At 42.8% G+C, this 24,344-nt stretch overlaps 1 protein-coding gene and 1 pseudogene across 1 annotated transcript in view; one reads left to right on the top strand and one right to left on the bottom strand.

Moving 5' to 3' along the window:
- Nucleotides 1-4,578, bottom strand: part of LOC110496872 (calcium-binding mitochondrial carrier protein Aralar2) — a 97,770-nt gene extending 93,192 nt beyond the window's left edge. Inside the window, exon 1 of the mRNA XM_036953396.1 lies at nucleotides 4,251-4,578. Within this exon, the coding sequence (XP_036809291.1) occupies nucleotides 4,251-4,475 (225 nt within the window). The 5' untranslated portion in view covers nucleotides 4,476-4,578. The remainder of the gene's footprint in view (nucleotides 1-4,250) is intronic.
- LOC110496627 lies at nucleotides 2,193-2,761 on the top strand (annotated as a pseudogene).
- Nucleotides 4,579-24,344: the final 19,766 nt, after the last annotated feature.

Genomic DNA, 24,344 nt, shown 5'->3' with positions numbered 1-24,344 from the left:
AGCAGGGCACCCCCTCCACAGTGACAGGGACATGACAAAAGTCCCCAACACAGGTCTGGCCCACCACAACAACAGGCTCCATCCACTTGCCCTCGTCTGCTTCTTGTGGAAGTGGAGCCTTGCTTCCCCGTCTGTGCCGGTGGGCTCCTCCTGAAGAAGATGGTGGTTGGGATAGAAAACCAGGGGTCCGCACTACCCGGTCTATGCGGACCCCGAGCCGTTTCCCTGAGCTCTGGGGGACATGGGGCAAACTTGACTCAGATGGCCTGGCTGGCCACAACCCCAGCAGACCCTGGGACCAGGGCGTGTGTTTCGTGTCGCCTGTAGCGACACAGCAAGAATGAGTTCTGTCATTTCAGCCACCCCATGCAGGCTTTTCCGTCTCCCTGCACCCCCACAAAAGCCCCAGCCCACACCAGTTCCCTCTCCAAAGCCATCTTCAAGGCTATCTGCAATGACTCAGGATGAGCCAGCTGGGTCTGTATGCGCAGCTCCGTAGGAGAGAGCTTCTGTATGAACTGGTCCCGTGCTAGCTGGCTCTGCACGGAGGGGGGCATGTGTGCATATGCCAGCCGAGAGAGGCTCTCAATGTCACTAGCTAGCACCCGTAGAGGCTCTCCAGGCTGCCTGTGTCTATTACTCAGTTCGGATCGCAGTGGCCCGGGCTGTACACACTGTCCATAGCGCCTCCTCAGTGCTCCCACTAAAGCACCATAATCACGTCTGTCCTAGGGGCTAATCATTATCAAACAGGCCAGAGCGTCATCCGTGAGGCATAAAGCCAACTGCAGTGCCCTATATTCATCCGACCACCCCCTAAAATGAGCTAACAGTTCAAACTGAGCATGAAAAGCTTCCCAATCCGCCTTACCGGAATACTTCAGGGTCTTAACAGATACGGACGCAGCCGGGAACCGGGCGCCGCCATGTTTGTTTACATCCTGAGCCCCAGATTCCTTGTCCCGCCGCATCGATGTCACCCCTTCGGTCCGCCCACCAGAATCCGTGCGAAGCACAGTCGACGAAGGACTCATGCACGCTTCAGACGCCATCACTCTAACGTCCTCACTCAAGCAGCCTCTGGGCTCCGACGCCCTAGCAATCTCCTCAGCCAGATCCTCCGACGTCCATGCACACGCACCTCCTTGGCCATAATCGTCCCCTACCTCCACTTCACTTTCGGATTCCCTCGAAGCATTTTCAACCCCCGTTCTCACCTACGTTAGCTAGCCACAGAAGTCAGCTAGCTAGCTGGCTAACTTTTATCAACGTTTTTACTTCTGACACCAATGTAATAACCTGACTAGATCATAAAGGAACAATTGTCAGACAGAGGATTGAGTTTACGAATTGACGGTTTATTAACCCAACTTTACACATGCTACTGTTTGGCCGTAGCCCACGCCAAATAAATGAAAGATACCACACAAGCCAACCGTGACCTTCTCTTGTGAAGGCCAGACGTAAGAGGAAGAACAATGGCTAAACCTGGTCTTAACTTCCAATGCTCGATCCCCCTGCCCAACCCCCCTCCACGCCACTCCGCCAACCACCAGGATGCCCGTCATCAGAACATTCCAGGCATTCCCGTGATTGGCAGATAGCAGGTTGATTGGCATGTCGTTCCCCGCGAACACTGGTAAGTACAACACAACCCACTAATAGCCTAACACATAACACACCACTGTCAGTGCAGGTTGCTACAATATGCACACACCACTTTTCCGTTTTTTATTTTAAAGCATTTTTTTTTCTTTTTTTCACTTCACCAATCTGGACTATTTTGTGTATGTCCGTTACATGAAATCCAAATAAAAATCTATTTAAATTACAGGTTGTAATGCAACAAAAGAGGAAAAACGCCAAGGGGGATGAATACTTTTGCAAGGTACTATAAGTCTCAATGACGATGTGCAAATGTCACCTGTATCATTTGACAATGTTAAGATTCAACAGGTCAATATTGCTGTCTTTATATGGAATTATTATATGAAACGGGGCTGTACATAATAATAGGAGATTCAGCTGTGAGTTTATAAGTTATTACATTTTGGGGGGAGGGAACACTTTCTTCATTCAATAACGTGGCTCGAGGTAGATGACGGCACTAGACACAGGGCACAGAAAATTTGCAGCTAAAGTCTGGCTGCTGAGGAGGAGTTAGTTTCACTGTTTGTGAAGGTACATTGACTCTGTCCACTGCTGAAATGGCCTCTTCCTGCGGAGATATACTGGTTAAGGAGATTGACAAACGTGCGTCTGGCTAGGTGTTCGAGGTGATCCTAGGAGCTCCAGCTCCAGACGCCAAGGGAGAGTTCCCCCTTTCTCCCCCCAAGAAGAAGGACCTGTCCCTGGAGGAGATCCAGAGGAAACTAGAGGCTGCAGAGGAGAGGAGGAAGTCCCATGAAGCGGAGGTTCTGAAACACCTCACTGAGAAGCGGGAGCACGAGAAGGAGGTGCAAAGGAAAGCCATGGAGGAGAACAACAACTTCAGCAAGATAGCAGAGGAGAAGCTTAACCAGAAGATGGAGGCTAACAAAGAAAACTAGGAGGCCCTTCAGGCAGCCATGAGTGAGAAGTTCAAGGAGAAGGACAAGAAACTGGAAGAGGTGCATGCTAAGAAGGAAACCAAAGAGGGCGGTGCCGAGACATCAACAAACTGAACAGTTCAGTCTATGGGGGAATTGTATACTATAGGGTTTTTTACGTATCCAAAGATTGATTTATATTTAGTTGATGGCCAGTATTAATGTTCCCTGCCACCCACTTTATGAAGAAAAATAAGTTCTCCCCATTTGTGAATTTAGCTTCTCTGCTATAAGTGTACTTGCTATAGTTTTACATGTGGATATTGGTCTCCTTGTTGCTTCTACTCCACGGCTGTCTAAATGTTACTAGCCTTCAAATCCTCAATTCCTTTCAAATGGCATTGGAGGATAGGATCCAAGGCAATATCCTTATACCACCAATGAAGCTTTGAGAGATGAACGAAAAGAGGAAGCAAGGATTTGACCTCTAGTAACTGTTTCATACACAGCCCATGTCTTTGGATATGTAGCTTTTGTCATGGCAGCTTCTGACCTAATGAAAAATAGCCGTGTACGTAGTTGTCCTCTAAGGAAGCATGTGCTGTGCATAGGCCCTCGACATGATCTCTCTATTCCATAGTGCCGCCTTGGAACAGTGTCCCCGTGTATCTCACACCTGACTGTTCATAGCACTTATTGATCACTGTTTGTTAACATATTGATTGGTTTCACCTTTTCTCACAGCATCAGGTGTCGTATTGCAGCTTTTGTTGTTCAGAGATCTGCTAGTCTTGTTCTTTAAAAAACTAGGGTTGATATGGCATCCTGATCCTATTACACTACCCAAAAGTAGTGCACTATATGGAATAGGGTGCCATTTCAGACACAGCCTAAATCTAATCTTTGTGCCACTGCAGATTTTAGGCGTTTGTAATGTGGAGTTTTGTCTCAAAGCACATGACTTAGTGCTGTTGTAGGGCAATAAAGTAACTTTGCCAGACTTTGAATCATCTAGGATGTTACTGGAAGTGGGTCTACACATGGAATGCAAAAGAGGAATACACTTTGGATTCTTAATAGATGTTACTAGTTGACTTAACTGTTGTACTAAAAAATACAATTGTTAAATGCCATTCATTTATTTATTTATTTTTTAACACGGGGCACGTGCCTAATCTACATTGTAGAATTTGATCACGTGAATTAATAACTGGCCCCAGTGGAGCGAGCAACAATAGAAGCCTTATATTACTGTAGTGTATGTGTACGGGGAGAAGCTCGTGTAGCATTATGCTAACCAAGGTTACTAGGCTACAGTCGGCTTTAAATCAATGACATGCTAATCAGCCGGCCACACGGGACGTGGGGAAAGGGAGGGACAGAGACCACTGGTTTCACTGACAGGTTGGTCTGATAACCGGCTTCCGCATAGTGCATCACAGGGAAAAGATGCATCCCATTACAACCTTGACTTCTGCAAGTAGCCCCGTCCTCCTACACTGTAAAGCCCAATGTCATTGCCACTGGCTAATGTTAACCTCGAACATCCTCTTAGCAGGCTAACTAGTAGCTAGCTGGCTAGCCATCTATCAATAGATGGGGGGGGGGGCAGTATGTGAGAAAGTCTTCCCTGCGTTCGAAGGTGTCGTTATCTATTCCGACATTGTCTAGTTCACCTACTGACAAAAACTGTATTTTTTTTCCTCGAAAAGGTGAGCTTACCTTTGCAGCCATAGCAAGATTACTGTCAACCAACCAAGCCCACTGACCAAGCAAACCCGGTAATTTCCTTTTGCGTGACGACGTTCCCATGGAAATCACGCGCGGTTGTCTAACGGTGCAGTGAATAGAGGAGATCAAGGCAGCTAAAGTGTTCACGTGGTATGGAGCGGTAGAGAGGTAGTCAGTGGCAGGCATCGTTATGTAACCATCCATATTACTAACCATCCGTATTACAGTCTATTCATATTACATGAATACGCTGTTACTACACAGGTATTAGAGTAAGGTGTTGGCAATCATTCCTTATTTCAAAGTTCTCTGTCTTTCTTATCATCATCATAAGATCTCTGTATCCTCCCAGTACACCTATACTAGGATATGACTGACATTGGCTCTGTGCCTACACAACCTATGACGCATTTAGTTAAACATGATCTGATACTATACATTTTGGTAATAGGCTTATGTACCTTTCCTGGCTGCCATTGAGTGAAGAATGTAAAAACCTTGTTCCATCCATATCTATGTACAGTGCCTTCAGAAAGTATTCACACCCTTAAGTTTTTCCACACTTTGTTGTGTTACAGCCTGAATTTAATGTATTAAATTGAGATTGTGTGTCACGGGCCTACACACAATACCCAATCATGTCAAAGTGAAATTGTTTTTAGAAATTATTACAAATAAATAAAAAATGAAAATATTAAATGTCTTGAGTCAACTCCTTTGTTAAGGATAGCCTAAATAAGTTCAGGAAGAAAAAAGGTGCTTAACAAGTCACATAATAAATTGCATGGACTCTGCGTGCAATAATAGTGTTCAACAAGACTACCTCATCTGTACCCCACACAATTATCTGTAAGGTCCCTCAGTCGAGCAGTAAATTTCAAACACAGATTCAACCACATAGACCAGGGTCTTCCAATGCCTCGCAAAGAAGGGCACCTATTGGTAGGTAGCTAAAAAATAAAAAAAACAGACATTGAATATCTCTTTGAGCAAGGTGAAGTTATTAATTACACTTTGGATGATGTCTCAATACACCCAGTCACTACAAAGTTACAGGTGTCTTTCCTAACTAAGTTCCCAGAGAGGAAGGAAACTGTGCAGGGATTTCACCATGAGGCCAATGGTGGCTTTAAAACAGTTACAGAGTTTAATGGCTGTGATAGAAGAAAACTGTAGATGGATCAACAACATTGTAGTTACTCCACATTACTCACCTAAATAACAGAGTGAAAACAAGGAAGCCTGTAAGGAATACAAATATTCCAAAAAATGCATCCTGTTTGCAATTAGGCACTAAAGTATGAATACTTCCTGAAGGCACTGTTGTAATGGTCTTTTGTATTTCTCCAGTGAGTAGAGCAGTTCTTCAATTATTTTCAGCATCAGACGTATAGCTTCTGAGAAAGAACCTTTCCTATAGATCTAAGGCAGAAAGGGGGCATTTATGGAAGAGAGCATACAAGGTTTCTCCTTCTCTTCCCCACAGTAAATGGTTTCGCTACTTTATTTCCAGCCATTCCATCCCTCCATCTATGCTTTGTGTCGGGAAGAGAGAAAGAGAGAGGGAGAGAGAATTACATGACTACAAAAGCAAAGGTTAACATTACTCATAGCATAAAAACAATTTAAAAGGGAGCAAAAGGGCCCTAATGGCACATGGTCTTCAAAGAAAATGCATTTTGCGCTTAAAATAATTCATAGCTTTTTGCCAGTGGCTTTTCGGATTCCCGATCACCAGCATGAACCCCTGTATTTTTCTCAGCAGGCTGTCTGCTCCTCTCAAAATGGCCTTCGCCAGGGCATAGCCCACATCCCTCCCAAATATTGATGGCACACAGTTTATCGTTTATTGGAAAAATGGCTGTGAGTAACGTTTTATGAGCTAATGCAATCTCATAACCTGTATTAAATTTGGTTGTAGGACAATATTTGAGAAGATTTAAACATGAATGATTTGGTCCTTTGACACGGCATTATCTATCTCTGTCAGTCTTGTATTAAATGACTTATTTGTGACATTTACTGTAGGTAGAACACAGAGGTGTGTTATAGCCGGTTGCTGTCATGATTTGCAGCATTTGTGAGCTGTGAGACTGCGCTGTTTTGCGTACAGGCCTACATCCACTATTTGTTCATGTAAAAATAATTGATCTATAATCGAATTGTGAGGGATTTTACATGAGAAATAGTCCTTTGAGAAACACAATGTTACTAAATCATTAAATTCCCTGGTCTGGTTTCTCTGTTTTATTTTTAGGAACAGAATTGCATGACAAAAACAAATCCAAAAGCCCGACTGGTCTTCGTCCAAGGTCCCATGAGTGATTGAATAATGGGGATAAACTCTGGAACCTCTGAAACCTCCTGACCTGGGGGGTCACCTCTCCCGGCCTCTCAGTCCCAGAGAAACCACGCATCCTGACAGAATGAGCGAGGAGTGATGGACGACAATCTTCTAATTTTAACCATCTAAACACAGCGTTTCAAAAATAGACCCAGAGTTATAAACAAATTATTATACCACTTTGGGCCTCTCCACCGACTACACAGTCCCTATTAACGGTCAATAACTGTGGACCCTAGAGGTCAAAGGGGGTTAAAGACTTTCTATTAAAAGTAACAGAGGAAAGGAGATGTGTTCTTGAAAAGTTGTGTTTTGGGTTTGAAATGCTGACAGGTTAGTGGCGGCCTCTCAAATAGCGCTGTAAATGACCAGTTTGGGCTTACTTATTGCCGTCGTCTGTCAGTCACTCAAATGTATTTTTATTTATCTTTAAGTGTATTCACATAGTTATTCTTGTATAAGTCACTTGTTGAAGACTTTATTCTCCTATTGTCTCTCCCTTGTGTTTTTTTCTCTTGTAGGATGTGCCTTTCGATTGCATTTTTAGGATGAAAGATATCATGGAAGATCAGAGGGGAGTGTAGTGGATGTGGTCATGTGGACGTTGTTGACCTGAAGGAAAGGGTCACCTTTTGGCAGCAGCTTCACAGTTTTCCATTAATGAAGTTATAGAACCATTTTTGGTACACCTGAACGGCCTCTGGATATAAATATAAATCATCACATTAACACAATCTCTACCAGTCAGAGCTTACATAGCCTAACTCGTATTTAAAAAATACCCCAACATTTTTTGTTAAAGGCCCAGCACAGTCAAAAGATTTTTCCTGTGTTTTATATATACTTTCCTACTTTGAGGTTGGAATAACACTGCGAAATTGTGAAAATTATAATGCCCCTTTAGTGTAAGAGCTGAAAAGACTTTATACTTAATTGTTACCCAGAAATGATTTGATATTGAGATAAAAACAGCTGCATTGGACCTTTAAAGAGAATATTCAAGTCCAGATGAATTTGTCTAAGGCCTAGCCTACTATCACAGAGAAAAAGGTTTTAAAACCCTCTGTAAGCCAAGGCCTCACCAGTTCCAGTTGTGTTAGCTATGTGACACGCAATGCAAACATCAAGTGTCTGCAAACTGCTAAGCCTTGCATTGTACAACAAACCCTGCAAACCAACAGCATGCAAAAATAGGTTTTATATAACTTTGTTGTACCAAACCACAATACAAACAAGCTGCCAGATAGTGTGGATGGGAGGACTGAGAGAAATAAATGTGCTTTGCATTAAAATAAGAATATGATTATAATAGCCATTTGAAGGCAATTTATGAAATTACTTATTTTATAATTGTTATAAAATGTTATTTACGGTATCTATAAATCTAAAACCACATTTAAGATGAGTACAGGATCTACATTTTGGGGCGACAGTGGTTAGTGGTTAGAGTGTTGGGCCAGTAACCAAAAGGTTGCTGGATCGAATCCCGAGCTGACAAGGTAAAAATCTGTTGTTCTGCCAACTGAACAAGGCAGTTAACCCACTGTTCCCTGGTAGGCCGTCATTGTAAATAAGAATTTGTTCTTAACTTACTTGCCTAGTTAAATAAAGGTTAAAAAAAAAACATTTAATCTCAAAACATTCATTGATTTGTGTAATACTTTGGTCTCCCAAAGTATAAGCACACATCTTTCTGCCTAGCAACCAACAATGTATCTCTCCATCTGTCTCCATATCTATCCAATCAGGGGGATGTCAAACATAATGCAGGAATATCATCTGTAACATGCAATGCTTTATGTGTAATAGACCATGACAAGCGCTTTCTTGTTTACGCTGAAATAATTCTGTGTTAGAATAACATCAACAACTTACTTAACCAATCAAACTCACTCTGGTTCCATTCAAAGACCAGACTGATAAATAGTTCTGACGTTAGACATGGGATGGAAGATCGAATAGGAACGTTTACACTTACAGATGTCCGGCTCATAGAGATTCGTTGCTAAGACCTGACCCCAGAGCAGATTAAAGGAGCTTTTTAAAGACTATAAGAGGGAGATGATAACGTTAATTGACCTACATCACTGGGGATTTGATTCTTGCATTATGGATTCACTATACCTTTATTTATTTAGTTTTCTACTCATTCCATACTCCACTAACTACACACACACACTCAGGCATACACACACACAATTGCAGACTCAGTCCTCCCCTTGCCCTCATCACCACCGTCCACCCACTCCTTCTTCTCCAAACCTCAATGAGACTGCTGGCTTCTGGATGAATCTGTTTAACATCTTTCAGTTCAGATAAAGAGCTGCACTAAACATGTTCAGGGGCATCTGGGATGGGCTGGAATTGGTCCTCTGGAGGGTTGGGCGGATGCTCCCGCCTGGGCAGTTTGAGAAGGTCCAGGCGGGCAGTGGGGCTTGAGCCCCTCTCCAAAACAACAAGGCCCCACACTCAAGCCTGCAACCTGAGAGGACATTGGTCCCCCTCCTAGGCCTGGCTAAATGAACCCAGATGCTGCCTACAAACACAGGGTTGAGGCATTCTGGTTAGAGAGGGATGGAGGGAGCAGGAGAATTAGACAGGAGGAGAGGGGTCTCGCTTTCTCTCCCCTCAGTATAAGTAGTTGTCTCTCAGATTTCTGGTTTTTCTCATAATTGCTGATCACAGGGGCTGCCAAGGAGCATTGTGGGGAATTATCAAAGGGGAGTTTGTCTTTGAACCAAATGAGTACACCAGCAAATCTTTAAGTATTTTCCATTTCCTGAGGAGTTGCCACCTGGCCGTTAGAGTGAAATGGGTGCGGAATGTGTGTGTGCGTGTCCATGCGAGTTTGCGGCCAGCACAGTGATTACATCTTGGATTTAAGGGGATTAAACCAGGGAAAGGAGATATTGATCTGCAATCACAATTGATTGAGGAGGATGTCAATGACCAGGGTTGATTAGGGACAGGGCTGGTCCAACTCGAGGTGTCATAACAGGCTCAGTTATTCAGGAAAGTTTAACAGCGTTCTGCCACCTTTCAGATCCGAGCTGCTTTTCTTCAACCTAGAACCTAGCACTTCAATATAGCCTATTTGTCATTTAACGTTTAAAATATATTACCTTTTATGTGTGGCATAAACACAACTAGTCACATTGTTTTAATCTGATTAGGCTATTTCAAAAGTCTCCTGTAGGCTACCTGCTCACGTTCATCAACTCCACTCTAATATAATTCCAGCATCCAAACTGCGCAATAGCCATTTGATTAATGGAGGCAGAACGCATGTTAAGCTTTCCTGAATAACTGGGCCTGCTGGGAGCATATGCCTATGTGAATACGCTATATAGATGACTTGGGAGAATGATGATCGGCAACAGACAGCGCAACAGTATCAGAAGTAAAAAATACAGTCAGACTGTCCAGTACTGTGCCTTTCTATAACCTGTCGAGATTACACCCACAATTGATCCCAATTAAATTAATGGAATGAAACATTCAAATAACAGGGCTTTTGCACCATCATTCAAATTACATTTTCACTGCAGTTTACAGGCTAGAGTAGAATTGTACTCAATTGTACAAATTTAAAAACAATAATGCAATGATGTATTGTATTGTGGTGTTGTAAACTGGTCTAGGGAGGAAAATAGGGGAGCTTTCTGAGCTGCTGTTGCTCTATCTTGTGGATTTATTTTGAAAATTGGTGCAGATTTTAATGCTTTTATTTGTAGTATGATTGCCAGTTAACCTATGCCAGATTTGGACAAACGATCCAACTACCACTATTGTCTCTATGGATAGAGGGCAGGATAGACAGTTGACTGGTAGACTATATTGACCTGTGGATTTGTAATCGAGCAGAAAAGTTTAGTGCATAAGGGACGTACCAAAACCCCTTGATAGGGGAGGTGAATGCAAGCAGATGGAAATGTGGCTATATGGAACACATTATATAGTCAAACCTGCAAAAAGGCTAATTGAAAAATAGTCACCAATATAGTATATACATACACAGAATCTCAAACACCACACAAACATAAAAGTTTGACAACCTTACCCTATTTTGGACCAGCATTCTCACCCCAGTACATGTCAAACTGTCCCTTATGCAACACATATGAAACACTTTGTCACAACCTGCAAGACACAGCTCTGCTATCACAAATAGCGGAGTGGTATGATTTTAGAAACAAACAGAACATTTTGAAAAAGAAGGGAATACCCATGCGTACATCCGCTTCTAGCCCGGGATTCAAAGCTCCTTTTTCCCAGCAGGCTTTAGGGGTGTTTCTCAGTAAAGACCCCTGGAGTAACCTGTGTCAGTCCTAATTGGTCTGCCTCGCCTGATGCCATCCAGACACCCCACTCTGAAACACACACCCGCTCTTTGTTTGCTTGAGTTTGAACTCCCCACGCCCCCTTTCCCCCAATCCCAAGCAGGGGTTGCATTGAGGGAATAAACAACAAATTTCCTATTTCATTTCAGTAAGCCCTCACCTGCTTTAGCTCATACCTAAACTGCTTTGCCACACAGAAGACGAATAGTTAAATTAAATGCGCCTAAATGTGAAATGAAAAAGCTCATTTCAGGTTTTGTCCATCTGTCATCTTGAAAGAGAGTAATAGAAATGTCAAAAACTCTCTATTGCGATTCAGAGCAGCAATAAATATATAGTAGGCCTCAAACGTTTGACATTGCTCAGTGAATGCATGTGGCAATATCCATCCATTTCTATTGAATGTAAGGACTTGCTAGGTGATTAAGATCTGTTTGAGACTTGAAAAGTGAGTCGGAGTTCAACACTCAGGTCATGACAGCTAGCAAGTCCTGATGACATTTGTCTGATAGATCTGATGTAGCATAGGCATGTGTGTGTGCGTGTGTGTGCATGCGTATGTGTGCATCAGTGGAGGCTCTTCAGTAGAGGAAGGGAGGACAATCCTTTTTTAGATAAAACTATACTAAATATATTCACGTCACCAAATAATTTATTGAAACACAGTTTTGCAATGAAAGTCTACAGTAGCCTCAACAACACTCTGTAGGGTAACACCATGATGTAGCCGGAGGACAGCTAGCTTCCGTTCTCCTCTGGGTACATTGATTTCAATAAAAAACCTAAGTAGCTCGTGGTTCTCAACCCCTTCAATAGACTTACACAGTAATTATGACAACTTCCGGAGGACATCCTTCAACCTATCAGAGCTCTTGCAGCATGAACTGACATGTTGTCCACCCAATGTTGAAAGCAAAAGCTACAGCTAGCTAGCACTGCGGTGCATAAAATGTAGTGAGTAGTTGACTCAAAGAGAGAAAAACAATAGTTGAACAGTTTTTAACAAGTTAATTTCTTTAAAAGTGAAGGAGAAGCAAGATGGAGAAAGAGAGCTAGCTATACTTCTTTTGTATTTATTTTTTCACTTTTGCTTACTTAGCTGGCGAATGCAGCTAGCTAGTTCAGCCTACTCAGTCACCTGGCTCAAACAGAGAGGGATGCTATGTTAGCTAGCTGGCTATGGCTATCCAACACTGGAACACTTCCAAGTCAAGGTAAGCTATTGGTTTTATTAATTTATTGCCACTAGGGCCCGCCGGTGTAACTCCTAAATTCTTTGCTGACTGTACACTGTACTGCATGATTTTAGCTGGTTTACTAAAACATTAGTTCTAGTAGCTATGTTGACTATGACGTTAATATGGTGACACCGATGTAGGCTGTGTGTAGTGGTTAGCGGTCAAGATATGAAGGTTGGGCTTGGAAAGTTTTTTTTTGCCTCGTCACAGACAGCTGATGTGTTGTGCACTGAAGTCCACAAGCAAAGGGAAAAGTTGAGAGGAGGAAAGCGCGTAGATGCGAGAAGCAATTATTAAATGATCAAAGGGATCATGCTGTTTGTACAGTGCCTTGCGAAAGTATTCGGCCCCCTTGAACTTTGCGACCTTTTGCCACATTTCAGGCTTCAAACATAAATATATAAAACTGTATTTTTTTGTGAAGAATCAACAACAAGTGGGACACAATCATGAAGTGGAACGACATTTATTGGATATTTCAAACTTTTTTAACAAATCAAAAACTGAAAAATTGGGCGTGCAAAATTATTCAGCCCCTTTACTTTCAGTGCAGAAAACTCTCTCCAGAAGTTCAGTGAGGATCTCTGAATGATCCAATGTTGACCTAAATGACTAATGATGATAAATACAATCCACCTGTGTGTAATCTAGTAACCGGAAGGTTGCGAGTTCAAACCCCCGAGCTGACAAGGTACAAATCTGTCGTTCTGCCCCTGAACAGGCAGTTAACCCACTGTTCCCAGGCCGTCATTGAAAATAAGAATTTGTTCTTAACTGACTTGCCTGGTTAAATAAAGGTAAAATAAAAAATAAAAAATAAAAATCAAGTCTCCGTATAAATGCACCTGCACTGTGATAGTCTCAGAGGTCCGTTAAAAGCGCAGAGAGCATCATGAAGAACAAGGAACACACCAGGCAGGTCCGAGATACTGTTGTGAAGAAGTTTAAAGCCGGATTTGGATACAAAAAGATTTCCCAAGCTTTAAACATCACAAGGAGCACTGTGCAAGCGATAATATTGAAATGGAAGGTGTATCAGACCACTACAAATCTACCAAGACCTGGCCGTCCCTCTAAACTTTCAGCTCATACAAGGAGAAGACTGATCAGAGATGCAGCCAAGAGGCCCATGATCACTCTGGATGAACTGCAGAGATCTACAGCTGAGGTGGGAGACTCTGTCCATAGGACAACAATCAGTTGTATATTGCACAAATCTGGCCTTTATGGAAGAGTGGCAAGAAGAAAGCCATTTCTTAAAGATATCCATAAAAAGTGTTGTTTAAAGTTTGCCACAAGCCACCTGGGAGACACACCAAACATGTGGAAGAAGGTGCTCTGGTCAGATGAAACCAAAATTGAACTTTTTGGCAACAATGCAAAACGTTATGTTTGGCGTAAAAGCAACACAGCTGAACACACCATCCCCACTGTCAAACATGGTGGTGGCAGCATCATGGTTTGGGCCTGCTTTTCTTCAGCAGGGACAGGGAAGATGGTTAAAATTGATGGGAAGATGGATGGAGCCAAATACAGGACCATTCTGGAAGAAAACCTGATGGAGTCTGCAAAAGACCTGAGACTGGGACGGAGATTTGTCTTCCAACAAGACAATGATCCAAAACATAAAGCAAAATCTACAATGGAATGGTTCAAAAATAAACATATCCAGGTGTTAGAATGGCCAAGTCAAAGTCCAAACCTGAATCCAATCGAGAATCTGTGGAAAGAACTGAAAACTGCAGTTCACAAATGCTCTCCATCCAACCTCACTGAGCTCGAGCTGTTTTGCAAGGAGGAATGGGAAAAAAATTCAGTCTCTCGATGTGCAAAACTGATAGAGACATACCCCAAGTGACTTACAGCTGTAATCGCAGCAAAAGGTGGCGCTACAAAGTATTAACTTAAGGGGGCTGAATAATTTTGCACGCCCAATTTTTCAGTTTTTGATTTGTTAAAAAAGTTTGAAATATCTAATAAATGTCGTTCCACTTCATGATTGTGTCCCACTTGTTGTTGATTCTTCACAAAAAAATACGGTTTTATATCTTTATGTTTGAAGCCTGAAATGTGGCAAAAGGTCGCAAAGTTCAAGGGGGGCCGAATACTTTCGCAAGGCACTGTATGTGGCTTCTATGAAAGTGAACTGATCAGGGATGTATTCATTCCTACGATTCTGTTGATAAATTCTTAAATGGAACGAAAAGGAGATAAACATACCTGAATTTGTCCAATAGATTTCTACAATCTCATTTGCAACTGTTGGACTAATGATTACACCCTAGATCAGGTAGACGCAGGCAGGCGTGTGCAAGGTGGTGTTGAATGTGTCAATGTCTTTCACTTTGATTACAAAAATGTATCTCGACCTGTGAACCTACAGTTGAAGTCAGAAGATTACATACACTTAGGTTGGAGTCATTAAAACTTGTTTTTCAACCACTCCACAAATTTCTTGTTAACAAACTACAGTTTTGGCAAGTTGGTTAGGACATCTACTTTGTGCATGACACAAGTCATTTTTCCAACAATTGTTTACAGACAGATTATTTCACCTATAATTCACTGTATCACAATTCCAGTGGGTCAGACGTTTACATACACTAAGTTGACTGTGCCATTAAACAGCTTGGAAAATTCCAGAAAATGACTTCTGATAGGCTAATTGACATCGTTTGAGTCAATTGGTGTACCTGTGGATGTATTTCAAGGCCTACCTTCAAACTCAGTGCCTCTTTGCTTGACATCATGGGGGAAATCAAAATAAATCAGCCAAGACCTCAGAAACAAATTGTAGACTTCCACAAGTCTGGTGCATCATTGGGAGCAATTTCCAAATGACTGAAGGTACCACGTTCATCTGTACAAACAATAGTACATACGTATAAACACCATGGGACCACGCAGCCGTCATACCGCTCAGGAAGGAGACGCGTTCTGTCTACTAGAGATGGACATACTTTGGTGAGAGAAGTGCAAATCAATCCCAGAACAACAGCAAAGGACCTTGTGAATATGCTGGAGGAAATGGGTACAAAAGTATCTATATCCACAGTAAAACAAGTCCTATACCAACATAACCTGAAAGGCCGCTCAGCAAGGAAGAAGCCACTGCTCCAAAACAGCCATAAAAAAGCCAGACTACGGTTTGCAACTGCACATGTGGACAAAGATCATACTTTTTGGAGAAATGTCCTCTGGTCTGATGAAACAAAAATAGAACTGTTTGGCCATAATAACCATCGTTATGTTTGGAGGGAAAAGCGGGAGGCTTGCAAGCCGAAGAACACCATCCCAACTGTGAAGCACGGGAGTGGCAGCATCATGTTGTGGGGGTGCTTGCTGCAGGAGGGACTGGTGCACTTCACAAAATAGATGGCATCATGAGGTAGGAAAATTAGGTGGATATATTGAAGCAACATCTCAAGACATCAGCCAGGAAGTTAAAGCTTGGTTGCAAATGGGCCTTCCAAATGGACAATGACCCCAAGCATACTTCCAAAGTTGTGGCAAAATGGCTTAAGGACAACAAAGTCTAGGTATTGGAGTGGCCATCACAAATCCTTGACCTCAATCCTATAGAAAATGTGTGGGTAGAACTGAAAAAGCGTGTTCGAGCAAGGAGGCCTACAAACCTGACTCAGTTACACCAGCTCTGTCAGGAGGAATGGGCCAAAATTCACCCAACTTATTGTGGGAAGCTTGTGGAAGGCTACCCAAAAAATTTGACCAAAGTTAAACAATTTAAAGGCAATGCTACCAAATACTAATTGAGTGTATGTAAACTTCTGACCCACAGGGAATGTGATGAAAGAAATAACTCTCTCTACTATTGTAAACTTTAATTCATAGGCTAGGTTGTAGCAACCTCATGATGGGTACAGGGAAAATTAGAGTATCATATAGTAGCCTAACCCTCTCCATGTTACATTGAGCTGGGTGAATGGAAAATGAATGACAGTCATCCAATATGCTGTAATAGAAATAAGGCCATGCTCATAAAAAACTGTATCGTCCTCCCTCATATTAAATGGTACTGACCGCCACACGCATGCTTGTATTTGTTTATGGCTGTCTGTCTTCATGCCAGACAGTTTTTGTGACTGTGTGCATCAGTATTTGTGTGTCTGTGTGTGAGGGACCGCATGCCTACATATTCAGCTGGATGTGTGTCCTGCCTCAGGCTTAGGCAGAGATTTGGAGCGTTGTTGTTGTCTTGCAAGCAGACAGCCATTCACACATGATTAATAGTTTCCTTGTTGGACGCAGTACAATTGACTGTAGCTGTGCCAGGCCTCCCAGGCTCTCCAATCCACTGCCGCTCGCTGGCTGTTCATAACTTGTCTGTGTTTGCCTGTTTTTCTCCCATTTGATGTGTTTGTCAGTCAGTGGGATGATCCTCCTCAGTACATATGTGATAGCCTTTAGATTGAACACAGGGAACAAGTGGTCAAAAATCTAATCGTATTTCAATAACATAAATAAGTTCTGTGTGATTCCTATAGGATATCATACTTTTGTGACTTGGTATAAATTGTATGATAATTAAGTCTGCTTAGTGGCATTACTTATTTGTTGATATTGTAATCAGGCCTATATGTCAACATACAGTGGGGAGAACAAGTATTTGATACACTGCCGATTTTGCAGGTTTCCCTACTTACAAAGCATGTAGAGGTCTGTAATTTTTATCACAGGTACACTTAAACTGCGAGAGACGGAATCTCAAACAAAAATCCAGAAAATCACATTGTATGATTTTTAAGTAATTCATTTGCATTTTATTGCATGACATAACTATTTGATACATCAGAAAAGCAGAACTTAACATTTGGTACAGAAACCTTTGTTTGCAATTACAGAGATCATACTTTTCCTGTAGTTCTTGACCAGGTTTGCACACACTGCAGGGATTTTGGCCCACTTCTCCATACAGACCTTCTCCAGATCCTTCAGGTTTCAGGGCTGTCGCTGGGCAATACGGACTTTCAGCTCCCTCCAAAGATTTTCTATTGGGTTCAGGTCTGGAGACTGGCTAGGCCACTCCAGGACCTTGAGATGCTTCTTACGGAGCCACTCCTTAGTTGCCCTGGCTGTGTGTTTCGGGTCGTTGTCATGCTGGAAAACCCAGCCACGACCAATCTTCGATGCTCTTACTGAGGGAAGGAGGTTGTTGGCCAAGATCTCGCGATATATGGCCCCATCCATCCTCCCCTCAATACGGTGCAGTCGTCCTGTCCCCTTTGCAGAAAAGCAACCCCAAAGAATTATGTTTCCACCTCCATGCTTCAGGGTTGGGATAGTGTTCTTGGGGTTGTACTCATCCTTCTTCTTCCTCCAAACACAGCGAGTGGAGTTTAGACCAAAAAGCTATATTTTTGTCTCATCAGACCACATGACCTTCTCCCATTCCTCCTCTGGATCATCCAGATGGTCATTGGCAAACTTCAGACGGGCCTGGACATGCGCTGGCTTGAGCAGGGGGACCTTGCGTGCGCTGCAGGATTTTAATCCATGACGGCGTAGTGTGTTACTCATGGTTTTCTTTGAGACTGTGGTCCCAGCTCTCTTCGGGTCATTGACCAGGTCCTGCCGTGTAGTTCTAGGCTGATCCCTCACCTTCCTCATGATCATTGGTGCCCCACGAGGTGAGATCTTGCATGGAGCCCCAGACCGAGGGTGATTGACCGTCATCTTGAACTTCTTCCATTTTCTAATAATTGCACCAATAGTTGTTGCCTTCTCACCAAGCTGCTTGCCTATTGTCCTGTAGCCCATCCCAGCCTTGTGCAGGTCTACAATGGCCAAGACCAGCTCTCTGGTCTTGGCCATTGTGGAGAGGTTGGAGTCTGTTTGATTGAGTGTGTGGACAGGTGTCTTTTATACAGGTAACGAGTTCAAACAGGTGCAGTTAATACAGGTAATGAGTGGAGAACAGGAGGGATTCTTAAAGAAAAACTAACAGGTCTGTGAGAGCCGGAATTCTTACTGGTTGGTAGGTGATCAAATACTTATGTCATGCAATAAAATGCAAATGAATTACTTAAAAATCATACAATGTGATTTTCTGGATTTTTCTTTTAGATTCCGTCTCTCACAGTTGAAGTGTACCTATGATCAAAATTACAGACCTCTACATGCTTTGTAAGTTGGAAAACCTGCAAAATCGGCAATTTATCAAATACCTGTTCTCCCCACTGTATATTTATGAATAAATTGGTTATTCAAATGGGAGTGGACAACTGCACATTATAAATTGGCTTGTTCGAGCCCTGAATGCTGATTGGCTGACAGATGTGGTATATCACATTACTACCACAATTGATATGGGCTAAAACAAATGCATACCCTGCTTCTTATAGGTCACCGGTGCTCTAGTTCACATTTCCAGTGTGTAGGAGCGCATGAGTGACTCAGATGATTGATTAATTACAATGATCAGAGCACTGATAATAAGTCACCAGCGATGATGATAACACAAGTGCCTAATTAGCCTGCAAAAGCCTCTCTCTAAATGGTTCTGTTAATGTTTCTTCCTTCACTGTCCAATGCTATTAGGCTCAGTAGAATGGATGACTTGATATGGGAGCTATAAATGTTTACAAAGATGGTCAGTGGGTGGGGGAGGGGATTGGAGTAAAAATAGAAAACAAAACCTAATTGCTGGGTATTGGTGTCTGTAAGGACAGTGGATGGAGTCACAGTGGGGGGCTTGTTGAGGACGTCACTGTAAACTCAAAATCTTCAGAAAGCCCTTTAAGGCTTATTGCACATTGAGGTTTATGTCTTTACACAGGATCAAATGTAATTAAGGGTGAACTGATAAACTCTTAACCAGTGTTCCATAAGAATTATATTAATACTATCATTAAAGGAATATGATAGGCCTACGTGCTGAGGGTATTGTAGCGAGATCCTCTAAAGTGATTGGCTTTATCTATTTCTATTTACTTCTACATTTTGTCCTGATACTACTGCTGTCATTGACACAGGTTGGGTCATGATTAAACAAATCAGTCAATACGACCGTAGTGACCAGTCAGTAACAGGTTGAGACATGATTACACAAATCAGTCATTACGACCGTAGTGACCAGTCAGTAACAGATTGAGTCATGATTAAACAAATCAGTCAATAAGACTGTAGTGGTCCATCAGTAACAGGTTGAGACATGATTACACAAATCAGTCAATACGACTGTAATGACCCATCAATAATAGGTTGAGTCATGATTACACGAATCAGTCAATACGACTGTAATGACCCATCAGTAACAGCATGAGTCATGATTACATGAATCAGTCAATATGACTGTAGTGATCCATCAGTAACAGCTTGAGTCATGATTACATGAATCAGTCAATACGATTATAGTGACCCGTCAGTAACACATTTTTTTCTCACCTTTATTTATTCAGGTAGGCTAGTTAAGAAAAAGTTCTCATTTACAACTGCGACCTGGCCAAGATAAAGCAAAGCACTGCGACACAAACAACAACACAGAGTTTCACATGGAGTAAAACAAACATACAGTCAATAATACAATAGAAAAGGTCTATATACAGTGTGTGCAAATGAGGTAGGATAAGTGAGGTAAGGCAATAAATAGGCCATAGTGGCAAAATTATTACAACATAGCAAATAAATGCTGGAGTGATAGATGTGCAGAAGATGAGTGTGCAAGTAGAGATACTGGGGTGCAAAGAAGCAAAATAAATCAAATTAATAACAGTATGGGGATGAGGTAGTTGGATGGGACATTTACAGATGGGCTATGTAAAGGTGCAGTGATCTGTGACCTGCTCTGACAGCTGGTGCTTAAAGTTAGTTTGGGAGATATGAGTCTCCAGCTTCAGTGATTTTTGCAGTTCGTTCCAGTCGTTGGCAGCAGAGAACTGGAAGGAAATGCGGCCAAAGGAAGAGTTGGCTTTGGGGGTGACCAGTGAAATATACCTGCTGGAGCGTGTGCTGCGGGTGGGTTCTGCTATGGTGACCAGTGAACTGAGATAAGGCGGGGCTTTACCTAGCAAACACATAGATGACCTGGAGCCAGTGGGTTTGGCGAAGAATATGAAGCGAGGGCCAGCCAACGAGAGCATACAGGTCGCAGTGGTGGGAAGGATATGGGGCTTTGGTGACAAAACGGATGGCACTGTGATAGACTGCATCCAGTTTGCTGAGTAGAGTGTTGGAGGCTATTTTGTAAATTACATCAACGAAGTCAAGGATCGGTAGGATAGTCAGTTTTACGAGGGTATGTTTGGCAGATGACTGAAGGATTTATTGTTGCAAAATAGGAAGCCAATTCAGATTGAATTTTGGATAGGAGATGCTTAATGTGAGTTTACAGTCTAACCAGACACCTAGGTATTTGTAGTTGTCCACATATTCTGTGTTCCTTGTTCTTCATGATGCTCTCTGCGCTTTTAACGGACCTCTGAGGCTATCACAGTGCAGGTGCATTTATACGGAGACTTGATTACACACAGGTGGATTGTATTTATCATCATTAGTCATTTAGGTCAACATTGGATCATTCAGAGATCCTCACTGAACTTCCGGAGAGAGTTTGCTGCACTGAAAGTAAAGGGGCTGAATAATTTTGCACGCTCAATTTTTCAGTTTTTGATTTGTTAAAAAAGTTTGAAATATCCAATAAATGTCGTTCCACTTCATGATTGTGTCCCACTTGTTGTTGATTCTTCACAAAAAAATACAGTTTTATATCTTTATGTTTGAAGCCTGAAATGTGGCAAAAGGTCGCAAAGTTCAAGGGGGCCGAATACTTTCGCAAGGCACTGTAGGTCTGTAACAGTTTGGTTCTAGAGTGTCTCCCCCTTTGAAGAGGGGGATGACCGCTGCATCTTTACAATCTTTGGGGATCTCAGACGATACGAAAGAAAGGTTGAACAGGCTAGTAATAGGGGTTGCAACAATTTCTGTGGATAATTTTAGAAAGAGAGGGTCCAGATTGTCTAGCCCGGCTGATTTGTAGGGGTCTAGATTTCAGATCATCAGCTATCTGGATTTGGGTGAAGGAGAAATGGGGGAGGCTTGGGCAAGTTGCTATGGGGGGTGCAGGGCTGTTGACCCGGGGTAGGGTTAGCCAGGTGGAAAGCATGACCAGCTGTAGACAAATGCTTATTGAAATTCTCAATTATCGCGGATTTATCGGTGGTGACAGTGTTTCCTAGCCTCAGTGCAGTGGGCAGATGGGAGGAGGTGCTCTTATTACTCCATGGACTTTACAGTGTCCCAGAACTTTTTTAAGTTAGTGCTATAGGATGCAAATTTCTGTTTAAAAAAGATAGCCTTTGCTTTCCTAACTGCCTGTGTATATTGGTTCCTAACTTCCCTGAAAAGTTGCATATCGCAGGGGCTATTCGATTCTAACGCAGTACGCCACAGGATGTTTTTGTGCTGTTCCTGGTTCTACAATTTTGGAATGGGGCATGCTTATTTAAGATGGTGAGGAAAGCACTTTTAAAGAATAACCAGGCATCCGCTACTGAAGGAATCAGGTCAATATCCTTGCAGGATACCCGGCCAGGTCGATTAGAAAGGCCTGCTCGCTGACGTGTTTCAGGGAGCGTTTGACAGAGATGAGGGGTGGTCGTTTGACAGCAGACCCATTACGGACGCGGGCAATGATGCAGTGATTGCTGAGATCTTGGTTGAAGACAGCAGAGGTGTATTTGGAGGGCAGGTTGGTTAGGATGATATCTATGAGGGTGCCCGTGTTTACGGATTTGGGGTTGTACCTGGTAGGTTCATTGATCATTTGTGTGAGATTGCGGGCATCAAGCTTAGACTGTAGGATGGCCGGGGTGTTAAGCATGTCCCAGTTTAGGTCACCTAACAGCACGAGCTCTGAAGATAGATGGGGGGCAATCAATTCACATATGGTGTCCAGGGCACAGAAAATGGTCTATAGCAAGCGGCAACGGTGAGAGACATGTTTCTGGAAAGGTGGATTTTTAAAAGTAGAAGCTCAAATTGTGTGGGCACAGACCTGGATAGTAAGACAGAACTCTGCAGGCTATCTCTGCAGTGGATTGCAACTCTACCCCCTTTTGCAGTTCTATCTTGTCGGAAAATGTTACAGTTAGGGATGGAAATTTCAGTTTTTTTGGTGGTCTTCCTGAGCAAGGATTCAGACATGGCTAGGACATCCGGGTTGGCAGAGTGTGCTAAAGCAGTGAATAAAACAAACTTAGGAGGCCAAACTTACGAGGCTTCTAATGTTAACATACATGAAACCAAGGCTTTTACGGTTACAGAAGTCAACAAATGAGAGCGCCTGGGGAATCGGAGTGGAGCTGGACACTGCAGGGCCTGGATTAACCTCTACGTCACCAGAGGAACAGAGGAGGAGTAGGATAAGGGTACAGCTAAGGTTATAACTGGTCGTCTAGTACGTTCGGAACAGAGAGTAAAGGGCGCAGGTTCTGGGCACGGTAGAATAGATTCAAGGCATAATGTATAGATAAAGGTATGGTAGGATGTGAATACAGTGGAGGTAAACCTATGCAATGAGTGATGATGAGAGAGATATTGTCTGTAGAAAAATCATTTAAACCAGGTGAGGTCACCGCATGTGTAGGAGGTGGAACTAAAGGGTTAGCTAAGGCTTATTGAGCAGGGCTAGAGGCTCTACAGTGAAATAAGGCAATAATTACTAACCAAAACAGCAATGGACAAGGCATATTGACATAAGGGAGAGGCATGCGTGGCCGAGTGATCATAGGGGTCCAGTGAGCAGCTCGGCGGGCCGGAGACACGGCGATTCAGACAGCTAGCGGGCCGGGGCTAGTAAGCTAGCAGAAGGGCCTTAGAGGGATGTTGCAACGGGAAAAGTATTTTGTAGCCCCCTCGTGCTGTTACGTCGGCAGACCAGTCGTCATGGATCAGCAGGGCTCCGTGTAGTAAAAGGGTCCAGGCCAATTGGCAAAATAGGTATAGTGGGCAAAAAATTTGTCCGATGGGCTTCTTCAGCTAACAGTCCGATTTGCTCTAGACAGCTAGCGGGCCGCGGCTAGCAGGATAGCAGAATGGCATTCAGAGGATGTCGCGACGGAGGAGCCAGTTGAAAAACTCCCTCAGGCGAATTACGTCAGTAGTCCAGTCGTGATGGGTCGGTAGGGCTCCGTGTTGGCAGTTAAAGGGGTCCAGGCCAATTGGCAAAATAGGTATTGTAGCCAAAGGAGTGGCTGATGGACCTCTTCGGCTAGCTGGGAGATGGGCCTAGCAAAGGAGAGCTCCAGGCTAATTGGTTCTTGCTTCAGGACAGAGACTTTAGCCAGGAGTGGCCACTCGGATAGCAGCTAGCTAGCTGCGATGATCCAGGTGAAAAGGTTCGGAGCTTGTGGTAGGAATCAGGAGATATGGAGAAAAATAAGTCCGATTTGATCTGGTTTGAGTTGCGCTGTGCAGACTGGCGAGAGTTGTCTGGGCTAAAGGTAGCTGATGACCACTAGCAGTGGCTAGCTGACTACTAGCTAGTAGCTAGTTAGCTGGCTAGCTTCTGTTGGGGGTTCCGGTTCAAAAGTAAAGAAAATAGCAAATCCATAACACATTGGGTGAGGCGGATTGCAGGAGAGTAATGTTGAAGTTGAGGTTAAGAAAAATATATGCGAAGAAAGAATATATAAAAAGATAAATACACGGGACACGACAAGACGAGGACAAAATACTTTTACGCCATCTTGGATTTAAATCGAGTCATGATTACACAAATCAGTCAGTACGACTGTAGTGATCCATCAGTAACAGGTTGAGTCATCATTAAACAAATCAGTCAATACAACTGTAGTGATCTGTCAGTAACAGGTTGAGTCATGATTACATGAGTCAATACGACTGTAGTGATTTGTTAGTAACAGTATGTGACAAAATGTCACCCAGATGTTGGGCAATTATTAATTTTTTCACTTGGATTAGCACCCTTCTATTTTCCACTTTTTCTCAATTTTACCATGGCATGTTCTTTACTGTATTGTAGGCAGACGTGATGGAGCTATAGCATAACATATAGTGAGTAATGAATACTGTCTGTCCTTTCCACGTTCTTTTATTACTGTATTTTTGATTCGGCCCTTGCAGTCAAGTCTTCATATAAGGTAAAGTATAGTAGTACCATCAGCAGCTCCATGATGCTCACACT

The sequence above is a fragment of the Oncorhynchus mykiss genome, chromosome 18, assembly GCF_013265735.2.
Source record: "Oncorhynchus mykiss isolate Arlee chromosome 18, USDA_OmykA_1.1, whole genome shotgun sequence".
In the NCBI taxonomy this organism is placed as follows: Eukaryota; Metazoa; Chordata; class Actinopteri; order Salmoniformes; family Salmonidae; genus Oncorhynchus; species Oncorhynchus mykiss.
The sequence above is the reverse complement of the archived record's forward strand: the minus strand, read 5'-3'. Positions and strand labels throughout refer to the sequence as shown.